We start from the raw sequence: 13846 nt of genomic DNA on the forward strand, positions 1-13846 counted from the left end.
GAAATCATTTGCTCACCTGAAAATAAACTCCCAACCAGCAAGATAAGATTGTCTTTAAGAGTATATAATTGTCTCTTCTCTCCTTTACAGAAAGGAGTTCATTAGTTCATGTGTTTCCTTGAAAAAGATAAAATATATGAAACAGTCCTACATGAACTTGAACCCTATTTGGGAGGTTAAAAATCATTTTGCCGTATCCATGCAAGCAATTCATGTCCTTACCCCTGGTATTGTCGGTACATGCATTTAAAACGTTGATCAAAGGTAGACACACAGCATCTTTCTGCAGACACTCAATTTGCAAATGCCTAGGAAGAGAAGTACATTATATGCCTAAGGGTGGGTTTACATTGCACAGACCCCAGGGCCCACTTCCTTGCACATTAAAGTGATACTTTTTTACTGCCTGAGTAGATCTGAATTTACCAGCTGTTTGGGTTTTATGGTTCCCATTTCATGAAGACACTGCTGAAAATAAGTATTAAAATGCCACCTAACTCAAATTTATTTTTTCATGTACAGCTATTTCAGTAGTGATTTTATGTCTAACCTGTCATTTTATTGAAAATAGAATTGGGTTGGAAGTATATTTTGTTTCATTTTATTCATATGGGCATGGTTTTTTTGTCAAGGTTCATGAGAGATTCTAACTGCGCAGATCTTTAAGAAACAAGCAAGTCTAAGCCAGATAATGTCTCGGATTATTAGAAACTTTTTGCACAAAGTATTCAGAGTCCATTTGTCAATTCATCTATTGTTTAGCCCATTTTACTTACAAAGAATTCTGTCCAACCTGAATCCTTGGAAGAGGCCCAGCATAAACTAACCCAAGAGCCCCCTCTGGTGTCTGAAAGTGTCCTCAAATATCAAATTTATATTGGTCACAGGAAGTCTTGGCAGTCAAACTACTCACTTTCCCCCCTCACATCTGGAAGTAAAAAAAAAATTCTGCTTCAGAGGTCACAGGCATCATGGGTAGGGCATGGATTGAGGGCCATAGAAAACATGGGAAAGGAAGAATAAAACTAGATTTCCACCTTTTTTGAAATAGTTATTTTTAAATGGCCTGGAACGCAGCCAAGCTACACAACTCACTTTCTCTCCCCCCGCCACCCAGTTTACATTTGTTGCTGAATGAAATGTGGCTGAACATTTTTTTTCCGTCCCTTCTGGAATGTTAGATCTTTTCTTGGGATTTATGAGTACTTTCTCCCATTTGCAGAGAACAATATATTTATAGAAGGATGAATCCATAAACCCTGAGAATGTGCCGCCCTGTTTGGTGCTGTTCCTAAGTTACAGTTTGGGGCTGTGTTTTAACTTTCCAACCTTTTCCTTTAACTTCCTCACAGATCGCTTTACTTTTGATCTTTTCATTGCTACAAATTCAACTGATAGTGTTGTGTGTTAATGGACGCTTGTGGCTTTTCTTTCCCGCATGACTTGCATTCTTAAGCATTTTAACTTGAAGCAATGTAGGAAACACTTCATTTTAGAGTCTTTCCTCCAACCCTTCAAAAGAGCTTGGGGAAAGGCTGTAAAAACACAACCTTTCCCATTTGATCCACAGGTATTCCTTACACCACACAAGGAAACTAGTGTGCTGCAAGCTACAAAAGCTCTGAAGCCTGTCTTGAAAACCAATTCCATATGAACTGGAATCAAAAATGGCACGAGGTTAACATGTGCCCATGTTAAAAGGAGATTGCAAAATCTCAAGCTTCAGTCATATGTTCTGGTGATAAATAAGCAGAGTCCCAAGTGCTGCTATACAAATCTGCTCTGCTCTGACATATCACAATACATGTCATGGTTTTCATTTGTCGATTAATTCAGAAATACAGATGATATATTATTTAGACAAATAATAGAGTTTTAAAAAAATTCAGCCTTTGCTTTCCAAGCTTATTATGGTCATACTATACAGATATGTCTTTGTTACCGAAACCTCTGATGATACCCCTCCAGCCTCATCCCTTTCCTGTTAGTCCAAGGTTTTTCAGCAATAACAACACTGGGAAGAAGGAGACTTGCTATCAGAATTTACCAGTATGTTTACAATAAGCAATGCAATAAAGGCTTGATCTGAGAAAGTATGTGATTGCCCTTCTTCTGAGCCTTCTGTATCTATTAGTGCCTGTCTTAAACAGGGAAGGCAAATGGCAGCTACCTCCAGAATCCTTTGCAAAGGGGAAAGCAGATAAGTGTCTCACCAACATGTTTTTTTAAAAGCAAAAAAAATCGTGAAATTGAGGCTAGTGAAAGCAAAGGTTATCCCTTGGTACATTTTGAAAGAAGCTTTCAGGAGATTTCTATAAATGCCCGAACATGTTTTGTTTACTAATGCAAGGTTTACCTGACACATTTGTTTCATTTCACATATACAGAAGATCTGAATGGTCCAAAATGCGGCGGCCAGGCTGCTAGCGGGATCATCTATAAGATCCCATATTACACCGATTCTGAAACAACTGCATTGGCTACCAATAGAACATCGGATCTCTTACAAGATACTGATCCTGACATTTAGAGCTCGAATATCTTAGGGACCGTCTCATTCCTTTTTTCCATCAGTGGTCACCTCGATCCTCCCAGGAAAATCTCCTATACGTACCGGGCCCTAGGGAGGTACATCTGGAAGCCACAAGGCGTAGAGCCTTTTCAGCCTATGCTCCAATTCTGTGGAACTCATTGCCTCCATATGTTAGAGCAATGTCGGAGTTGCAACCTTTTGTAAAAGCGCTCAAGACTTGGCTGTTTGGTTGTGCATTTGAGTAGATCAGATCTAGTTTGCCAAATAGTCAATGTTGAATGTTTTTATGTTGAATGTTTTTATATTGTGGAATGATATTTTAAATTGTAAGTCGCTCGGAGCACTCTGGTGGAGAGCGACTAATTAAGAAATAAAGTGAAGTGAAGTGAAGATATACACATAGTCAGTCCTCCCCCCCCCCCCTCCCCTGGTGCTGTAGGAACCTATCCCTATTCTTCCCATGTTATTTTTGTCCCTAGTTCCAAATGTTCTGTGCACACTTAGGGTATATGTTCTACCTTAAAAATCCAGGAACACATATGTTATGTTAGCAGATGTATTCTCTGTAGTTTTTTTTAAAGGTTCTGTTATGCTTTCCATGTACACAAAAGTTTAAAATACCATATTAAAACAATACAGTAAAATAAAACTAAATAATGGTGGCAGAGTAAATCATAATTAGTAAGTCATTCCTTTAAAAAAACAGTTGTATAATAACAACAATATCAATCACTCTGCTTCTTCCTAAATTTTACTGAGAGCCTGTAGAAGTGCTGATGGAACACTTTACTAACATCAGGCCACTATTAAAACACACTGTCTTCTCTGCCAACAACTCTTTTTGTCTTCTTCATAGGAGATAAAATTGTTCTGTACCAATTTAAGGTCCTCAAGGTTTTTTTTTAAGAGTATGCCAAATATTGAGTGCACAAGTTTGTTCCTCTACTATAATACATATGCTTGTTTTTCTATAAGGCACTGATTGAAACTCATTGCTGTCTGCAACATGCACAAAAATTGTGCATACATATAACCCAATACATTGGATTGTAGCTGAACTAGCCAATGGTGAGGAGTACTGGAAGTTACATTTGGAAGTTACACCTGTACATTTCCCATCTCTAGGATATAGCCTTCACCAGTTCATGTAGATTGTAGTGATAGACCCTAGGAACGTTTCCAGATAATATATATGGACTTTAATTTTTCTGCACCCTTTCCACACCTTGGATTTGTCCCACCATCTTATCAGTATGCTGTTTGGATACAGTTTCCATAGCTGCGTCTTGCATGTAAGCCAATGTCTTTAAAATTAGGCATCTAAAAGTGTCATAAACCCACCATTCAGGGGCAGTGTTTTCTCATAATCCACAGGTACAACTTCAAAGTAAATGGTGTAGAGAACCTCTGTTATCTCTCTGAATTGCCTTTTTTCAATTTTTCCTGGCATTGTTAATCGTCCTTGCAAACCTGAAGTATTGTGATGAGTTATTACCCATTATTCTGATCCCTATAACTATTTTTTTTAAAATTAGTGTGATGGGTTCAAAAGCTCATGAGAGTATCATCAGGATATTAATCCCCTTTCAATGTTTAGGTTAGGTCAGTGATGGCCAACCTATGACATGCGTGTCAGCACTGATACGCCTAGCCATTTTTGCTGACACACTGCCGCATGCAGATTGATTGGATGACTACGTCCAGTGGTTTTGTTGTTTACTCCATGGGAATTATGCACATCACATGTGCATATATATACATACACACACATATACACACACACCGGTATATGTGTGTGTGTATGTGTGTGTGTATATATAAAAATCATTCTATTATTCTTTTATTGTTGTAGTATATTATCATATTACTATTAAATTATTATATTATTCATGACTATATTGAAACTACAATAGAGAGAAATCAGCGTGGAAACTGCAAGAGGTACCATAGATTGTTGTACATGGAAATAATGGTAGTAAATAGTTTTTGATTTATTGAATACAGTTATATTTTACAATTATACATTTTTGTTATTTAAACTATACATATTGCGAAATTATGGTGTTTTTTTCTCGAAGTGACACACCACCCAAGTCATGCTAGGTTTTTTGGTGAATTTTGAAACACCAAGCGCAAAAGCTTGCCCATCATTGGGTTAGGTCAAGTCAAAGTAATCTGTGTCAAAAACCTAACTTAAAGCCTGGATGCAGTAAAACTGGTTATGTCCTAGGACAAAGAATCAAATGTTTTAAAAGGAATCGTCACCAAGACGCGTGTGTGTGTATAAATCTTAGAATTGTTAGCAGAATTTTAGCAACACAACCAAAGTGTGTATTCCTTTTTCAAAGTTAATGGAAATTTTATTTCTCTCACAAGATGTGTTAACTGACTTTACAAAAGAAGGCTGTTTCTTCTGCAAGATGGGCAAAAGCCAAGTAAAGCTGAAGGGATCACTTGTAAGCTTCCAAGTTTGCCCTGTCAGTGTTCTTAGAGAAGCAAACTGGATGTGATCCAAGCAAAATGTTGCAAGAGATTATCAAGAACAGCATAAATGTGTACTCTACATTTGTGGATGTGTCCAAGCTGGATTCAATGTGAATGGCATTATTTACAAAGAAGGCAGTGCATATCTCTGCCTCTTGGTGGGAAGAGCCAGTCCTCTTTAACATATTTTTCCATACCATGAAATAGATAACCAAGTATATTGATTACTCTTCCCTTATCCATCACATATGTATATAAGGGCACATTATGCACAAAGAAGCTGTAAGGGAACTATTAAAAATGAAAATGTATGCAGTAATGTAAATATTGACCTTTTCCCAATAGCAAAGCTATTTGAAATATATCTCTGCTTCTTGCCACTCTTGCAATTTTTAGCATATAGGAATAATCATACTTATCCCCCACCCCAAAAAAATCAAAAGATACCTTTATTTTCAGCACAAACATTCTGGAATGTCATGCAGCATGTTTTTTCTTATCCATATACTTCTAGTTTTACAATCTGTGCAACCATTGTAATTCTATAGTAGTTGGAACTGGCTTCCCATGTGTGTTTGGAAATTGGGATGGAATATTAATTGCATTTTTTTTGTAAGGACAAATGCTTACATGTTTTAAAAGGAAGGATAAAAGATTGAGCATCAGCCATAACTAGCTCATATTTCTTGTACTTCTGCATAAATCCTTCCACATAGAAGATACTAAATATTAGTTTTATCTGAAAACAGGAAATCATTCAAGGTTTTTCCTTATGCTCGCAGCATATTTAAATCAAGGACCATTGTGATGCTAAGCACCTCTTATCCTGTTTTTACAATTATGTTGGCATGCTGCAAGATACATTGTTTAGTTTTCTTTCTTTTTTACTGGAAGGTTTGGACAAGTATACCCTCAATCTGGCAAATAGTTGTTGAAAGAAGCCGAAGTAACTATGACTAGGGATGCTACTCTCCTCTTAAACAGTTCAGTTTCTCATTTAATTTGACCAAAAAGAATTTTTAACTCTACTGGATCCAAATCTAATATTATCCGTAGTCTCTGATACATATTCTGGAAGGTTAGTGGGAGAGCGAAACCTACTTAAAGGTAGTTAAATGAATTGTGTTGTCCTCAAGGTAACTCTTCCACTAAAGATGTTTTCTCTCCCACCCTGTAGAGTTATCTCATTAAGGTCCCCACTAGTGTCATTATTAAGTTTTCATGTGTTTCTCAGTTTTGATGCTAATCTTTGTGTGTGCATTTAATTCTGTTCTTTGCAGCACCAATGTGGTTATGAATTATTCAGAAATCGAATCTAAGGTTCGAGAAGCAACCAATGATGATCCATGGGGACCTTCAGGGCAACTCATGGGAGAGATTGCCAAGTAAGTGATAATTTGTCTCTGCAGTGAGGAAAGGTGCATCTTTATGCAGAAATGTATGGAGTAAACATTTTTCCTGCTTCGTGAAGAATACAAGATGAAGAGAAAGAAGTATTAACAGTACCAGGCTGTGAATGATGGCCACAAGCTATTGTTTATTAAAAACTATTTTCATGATGTGTTGCAATTTGAAACACAGAGAGCTTCCTTTGGGTCAGAATCTTGCAAAATATTTTTCAGAATGTATAAAATAGGAAGTTGGGGCTCTTTTGTAAACATAGAGGGCAAATGAATAGCATGAGGGATTAGAATAACAAGGGGGTACTCTACTTTTTTCATTATTTCCACAGTGGGAAGACTTATCAGCATTGCTAATCTAGTGAAATACTATATGCGAAATACTTCTGTGCAAATGTCAGTAGCAATACGTTTCACAATTGAGTTTTCATTTAATGCAAGTCTGCCATCTGCTGGCAGATATAGGTCATAGCAGACCTTTACTAAAAAATAGTACTGTACAGTGCTGTAAAAAATATTCCTTTATTTCTTTTGCTTTTCTTTTCAGGGCCACTTTTATGTATGAACAGTTTCCAGAACTTATGAACATGCTTTGGACACGAATGCTAAAAGACAACAAAAAGAACTGGAGAAGAGTTTATAAGGTAGGTGTATAAATGACTTTTTAATGGTCTTTTTCGGGTTTTAATTTTGTTCTAAATTGCACATACTAAAGAACAAACACAACTGAATGCTTTAATTTTACCACAGTGTCCTATCGTAATTAGCTCAGTTTTGTGCTTTCATTTACATAATATCCATGCTAAACTTCACAGGTTTCCAGATCCTCTGTGTGCAATTAGTATGAGGCCGATTTTAATCAAGTTGATTTGTGTTTGTGTATGTTTTTAGGGGAGAAGCCTCTACTGGAAAACAAGATTTCTCCCTCTCTTCCTCTTAAATAAATGCCTTCTAGCCGTTTAATTTTTATTGCTTCATTAAATATCAAATAGTGAATCCTTTATGGTTTGATCATTCAAAAGAATTGAATAACTTTATGGGCCTAGTAGGGAAGAGCCTTATTTTTTAATATAATGTATTTGTTCTGAGTGTTTTTAATAAACTAGGACTAGTCTTTTAACCCCCATTACCATTTATGTATTGTCCTGGCTACCTCCAATACTGAATTTTGTTAGTTATATTTTTTCATATGTCTAACTGAGAACTAATTGTTAGTCATCCCTCCCCTTTTTGTTGAGGCATTCATTAGAAGATTTTGTTCTTTCTATGTACCTGCTGTATTTTTTTATTCAATATAAGCTTCCTCATTTTTCTATGACTTCTAGCATTGGAAAAGGGTTTCAGATTTAAAAGACTGTATATTCAGTAAGAGTTTTTTTTCTAAGATCCCTTTTTTACAAAGGCATTTATTGTAGTGGGATGTTTTTGTTGTATAGTAATTGTTTTCCCTGAAGCATAATGTAAATTAATTTTTAATGCTGTCATACATACTGCTTAATTTTCTTAAGCATACTTGGAATTATCTGCCACCTTTGAGTTTGTTATAATTTGGAAACATGGTTCTTCCGACATAGTTTCTTTCAGTTGTATTTGCTTGTGTGTATATATGAAAAACCTTTGAGAAAACTGGCATTCCAAGGAAGTTCACAAAATTAAAATACTTTTCAGCTTATCTTGTTTTGAAGTTTCTTTAAATTTAACTGAAAATACTGAGTTTTGTACATCAACACATTTCCTGTAAAAAGCTACATAGATAAATTGCCATTAAAATTGCTTTTAAATGTAAAAACACTGGGGAATAAGGCAATTGCAAAAATGTGAGAGACAAAAGAAAATTGTTTCATTCTGTAGAGTTCTGTTTTTTATTTCTTAAATCCCCTTAACCATCACCCCCCCTTCTGAAGAACAGTCATTCTGAAGGCAAATAACTTATGATTTTATGCCCTACTTTTTGTTTTGTTTTGTTTTGTTTTGTTTTGTTTTAGAGAATAAATGCAGTTTTACATTTTGCAAGGATGTGTTGCCAATGGTTTTGCTTTTAAGGAAGATCATTCTGAGAATCGGCTTGTTTAAATTAGAACAAACCCTACCTTTTTGCTTTACTAATTTTGTACATTTAGGCTTTTGCTTTTTTTATTGCCGTTAAGAATACTGATGGCTTTTGTTCACGTAATCATAAGGTGCTTTGTATTTTTATAGTCTCTGCTGCTCCTATCTTACCTCATAAGGAATGGATCAGAGCGTGTTGTTACAAGTGCCAGAGAACACATTTATGACTTGCGATCCCTGGAAAATTACCACTTTGTAGGTGAGCGATAGAAAAATCTTATAAGCAAATTAAAACAGTAGTTGAAGTTGTCAGTCACCTGAACCAGCTTAGAAGCTTTCCCACTCTAATTAGAATGTGACTGTTGCCGGTTGTGTGAAGAGTGCAGAATCCAAGACGTTGGGCCCTAGAGTATTAATTAGCGGAGACAAGAACTTGCAGAAAAGACTGGCTAATAACAACAGAACCAACACAACATGAGTGTTCGGGTTTATATTAAAATATGCACTAGAGACTGGTCCCCTGTGGTGTGTGTAAAGGAATAGCTTTAATCATATGGGAAGAAAAGGTTAGAGCTCCAAAACATACACATCTGTTTGAAGCTGGGGATTTCTTTTCCTCCCACCAAATAATATTTACAGTGCAAAGGCAGCAAGGCCAGTGTGTGTGTTTGGAATAAGAAAGAGGCTTAGAGGAGTGGAGGCAAATTTTAGTTTGTAGCGTACTCCTGCTGACAGCATTTTAAAAATACAGTTTTGAAGCAAGACAGAAATCTAGCAATTAGCATTTTGGGGAGAAATGGCTTTTTTAAAAAAGCTTGCAGGGGGAGCGATTGCTTTAAATGGGTTAAAATAGGCAGAAAAAAATTCCAGGCATCATGTTTTAAAATCTCTCTTTTGAAAAGCAAGGAGGAGAACCCACCTAACATTAACCTTTTTTGGAAGGGAACTTTCTAAATTGAAATTGCTCTCAAATGTTGTTGCTGTTGTTGATATCATTATTATTATTTATACCCCACTTTTTCTCTCTAAAAAAGAGACTCAAAGCAACTTACAGTAAAACAAGTACAATAAAATCTAAAACCTAGAAATATGCAACATTAAAATAAAATTAAATATTAACAGTATTAAAAACTGATTAAAAACAGTTTAAACTGATTTAAGCCTATTAACATTCTGAAATGCTACTCTTTAGATCATTGCTGTCTCCGAAGATGATTTTGAGGTACAAAAATTCATAGTGTTTGCTTTTTACAGAGAGTGACTGTAAAATGTTACAAACTTAAAATGGGGGTCATCGTTTTACATTTACATTTCTCCAGGTGAATTGGCAAGCCCTAAATTATTTTTGTTCCTTCACTTTTTTAACAGATGAAAATGGCAAAGACCAAGGTATAAATATCCGTCAGAAAGTAAAAGAAATGGTAGAATTTGCCCAGGATGATGATAGACTTCGCGAAGAGAGGAAAAAGGCAAAGAAAAACAAAGACAAATACGTTGGTGTTTCTTCAGACAGTGTTGGAGGATTCAGATATGGTAAGTCCAACATGGTGGAAGGGACACAGCAGTTGCATATTGGGATATTAGCTTAGATTTGTTTGCTGTAAAGAATATATCTAAATAATTTCTTTTTAAAAGAGACATAAGTACATGAAGCTCGCTGTAACTATCAAGACAGGAAGTGGAATTATAATGCCTTGTAATGTATCAGTGTTTTCTTAGTACATTGGTTCAGTGATACTTAGTTACTGAAATAAGTAAGATATCATGGTGTAGTAGTTTGGACATTGGATTAGGACTCTGGAGAACAAGGTTCAAATCCCTACTCAGCCATAGAAACACACTTGGTGACTTTGGGCAAATCACACTCTTTCAGCCTCATATGAAGGTAAAGGCCCTTCTCAACAAATGTTACCATGAAACCTATGCTAGGAATGCCCTAAGTTATGAAATAACGTGAAGGCACATAACTACAACAAAGGTTTGTGTCTTTGCTTGTGCTGGTGGTGGTGGTGGTGTGTGTGTGTGTTACTTTAGGTGCAACATGTTCCCCACTTCTGATATGTGATATATAGTAAATCTATAGTAGGCACCATTTCTTTTAGATTTCTTTCAATTTGTCTATGTCTGGTATTGAGATTCTTGGGCATCATAATTCATTTTTGTATCAAAACAGTAGTGGTTACCTTTGATCTGATTAACATTAGCTATCAATTTTAGGTACTTAGGGCAGAAAAAAGCCTCTTTTCCTGCCCTCATCAACTGCCCTGATTATTATTGTTGTTGTTGTTCTTGTTGTTATTATTGCCACTTTTGCATAGTAGATTCTTTACAGTTGTGGTATCTCTGTGAAAGGTTTCTTTCTTTTTTTCTGCTACTAATTTTTATTAATACAAAGAAAAACCATAACACCCCTATAATAAAGTAAATAACCACATCATAAAGTTTTACTTTTTTTGCAAAACACCTTAGTTTCTAACTTTCTAACTAGTACAATAAAAACCTACACATAAGAACACTCACAAAAAAACCATATTAACACACACAAAAACACACTAATAGATAGATATACATACTTAACATAGATAGTAAAACAAGACTAACAAACATAAAGACTAGTCTACAGACCTTTCACTCCCTGTCTGCTGGTTTTCTAATTAGCCCACTGTCTTTGAGAAATATTATATAGTCATACTTCTACATTTAATAGCATACTACAAGCTGGGCGTGGCCCCATGTAAGCCGCCCCGAGTCCCTCCGAAGAGTTGGGGCGGGGTATAAAAATAAAGTTATTATTATTATTACAGCATTATTATTATTATTCAAGATGTTTCCCATTTAAGTGAATAGAATAGTCTTTATGTCTTGCACTTGATCTGATTCATGCTTTCAAAGAGTTGGGTTGTGGCCTGCTCATGTAAATAACCTAGAGTGGTATTTCCCCATGAATATGGGTATGCAGCACCGTGATTGACTTGCTGTACAAATCACAACAGTTCTAATTGAAGTTCTCTTAATGTTTGTGGGTATAGTAATATGCCGAATTATCCCATGAGGAATGTAGCTATCAAGTTGTCATCTATGACTGTGACTCAAACAAGGGGATCTTGGTCACAAAAAGGGAAAGATTTTGAGTCTGGTTAATCTCTAGATGGACTGCAATTGTTCCCTACAACTGAATTGTATTTAGGAATTCTAGTGATTTTAAAAGGTATTACAGTGAGAGAGTTTGATAAATAACTCTTGCTTATTTTTGTGGCTATGTCTGTCGTCAACACACACACGCAATTAATGTCAGTTGAGTGTCTAAATTATCAAATAGAATTATCGTCAGTTTTCACAATTCTCTTTTGGGGTTTGGTACAATCACCCTTCATTCATGAGATGGTTTTATTGTTAAGAAAAAGTGGCATTTCTAGAACTGATCATTTTTCTTTTTCTGACTCCTTGTGTTATGTAGGTGAAAGGTATGACACTGAGCCCAAGTCAAAATGGGATGAAGAATGGGATAAAAACAAAGGTGGATTTCCATTTAGTGATAAACTAGGTGAACTCAGTGATAAAATTGGGAGCACAATTGATGATACCATCAGCAAGTTTAGAAGGAAAGACAGAGAGGATTCTCCAGAAAGATGCAGGTACTTCAACACAACACAACACTTTTCTGTACCGCATTGCTATGTTAGAATCCTCTAACAACTAATTTTTTGCTTTTAGCAGTTTTGCAGGCTAGCATGTTGACTTAATTGTTTTTAAAGAGTATATATAGCTGCAATTATATGATCAACGTTATTTGTTTCTTTTGCAATTTATTATATTTTTAGAATAAAGCCTGAAAACATGAGTGGACTTCTAGAAGTTTAAAACATGTGGGAAAGTGAAGGGATTCTTGATGGACTGGGTATTGATTTCTTGGCCCAACATTGTGCCAAGAGAAATCCATTCTCTTCCTCTGATGTATAAACTTAGTCTTCACACTCTCAGCATTTTGTGCGCCTTTTATTGGCTGTCTGCTGAAAATCAAGTTTTAGCGTTGCCCTTTTGTGAACAAAAATGATCTTGCATTCATGAATTTTTGTTCAAAGAGTGACTTCTACTGATGAAATTGTGGGGAGCCTAGTTTTGACCATATCTTCGACACCCCACTCCCTTAGTAGCATCTTCCATGTAGGTTGGGAAAACTGACTATCACACCTTTTGCTATGGATTGTCAGAAAAAGTTTGCATGCAAGGAGCTATGTTTTGGACTCCAGCCCCCATGGCCCCAAATAAGCACGACTTTTCATTGAGTGGGGGATTATTGTAGCTGCAGTCCAAAACTCCCAACAATTCCTAGCTCTGATTTCGAATGTTTTGGACTCCCCATCGGTACTAAAAAGGCATGACTTTCTATAGACTTCCATTGGTCCGAGGATGCTGGGAGTCGCAGTCCATAATCCCAAACTTCCTTTTTAGTACAAATAAAAGCCTGGGGGTTTTTTTTAGACTTCTTGTGTCCTTCCTGAAACTCATGTGTATCATATCTTTGGGGGAGGCTGGGTCAAGGATTATATATAGTTGTATAATATAATAGATTGTATGTATATATACTTGTAAACCGCCCTGAGTCCCCTTCGGGGTGAGAAGGGTGGTATATAAATGTCGCAAATAAATAAATAAATAAATATGGGAGATTTACAAAAATAATCTCACCTTTTGTTTGTGGGGAAATTACTGCAAATCTGGAGGAAGGCTTTAGTGTCTTAGAAAAGTGACCCATATTTTCAGCAATGCCGTAATACTTAATTACATTGATGCACACGTTTGGCCATCAATGTAGAGATTTTGTAACGTCAGTTTCCAAACTTGACTGCTGGTCATACATTACTCTTGCTATACATCGCTTTGGAAGTCCCAAAAAGCAGCAAACTGATTAATAAATATATAAATAAAAGCTCCTTATTGCAGGCCATTTACTATAAGCTGTTAACCTTGCAACTGGATGGAAAAACAAAGTAATTTTGCTGTGCAATCCTTCAGCTTTTTTAGCAATTCCAGCTTTAATTTCAGAGGCATCTAAAATAATAATAATAATAATAATAATAATAATAATAATAATAATAATAATAATAATACACTTTATTTATATCCCGACCCCTCTCCAAACAGGACTCAGGGTGGCTTACAGAAAATAAAAACACAAATCAAAAAACACAAAAATAAAACATAATACATAAACAACAATCTCAAAACCTAACAAAATAAAACAGAATACAAAAACCAGGCAAAAGTAAAAACATAATACATAAATGGCAATATCAAGACCTAATAGACTAATCATAACAAAAACACAGCAGAAAATAATGCAAATTAAAGGTTTTGCTGGATTTAAACATATTGTCCT

General features: G+C 35.7%; 1 protein-coding gene across 1 annotated transcript in view; it reads left to right on the top strand.

Moving 5' to 3' along the window:
- The window catches only part of clint1 (clathrin interactor 1), a 93601-nt gene that overhangs the window by 45587 nt on the left and 34168 nt on the right, over positions 1–13846 (top strand). The window contains exons 2-6 of the mRNA XM_008114799.3: positions 6298–6402; positions 6965–7061; positions 8617–8725; positions 9835–9999; positions 11924–12101. Coding sequence (XP_008113006.1) covers positions 6298–6402; positions 6965–7061; positions 8617–8725; positions 9835–9999; positions 11924–12101 — 654 coding nt within the window. The remainder of the gene's footprint in view (positions 1–6297; positions 6403–6964; positions 7062–8616; positions 8726–9834; positions 10000–11923; positions 12102–13846) is intronic.

This window comes from Anolis carolinensis, chromosome 2, assembly GCF_035594765.1.
Source record: "Anolis carolinensis isolate JA03-04 chromosome 2, rAnoCar3.1.pri, whole genome shotgun sequence".
Classification (NCBI taxonomy): domain Eukaryota; kingdom Metazoa; phylum Chordata; class Lepidosauria; order Squamata; family Dactyloidae; genus Anolis; species Anolis carolinensis.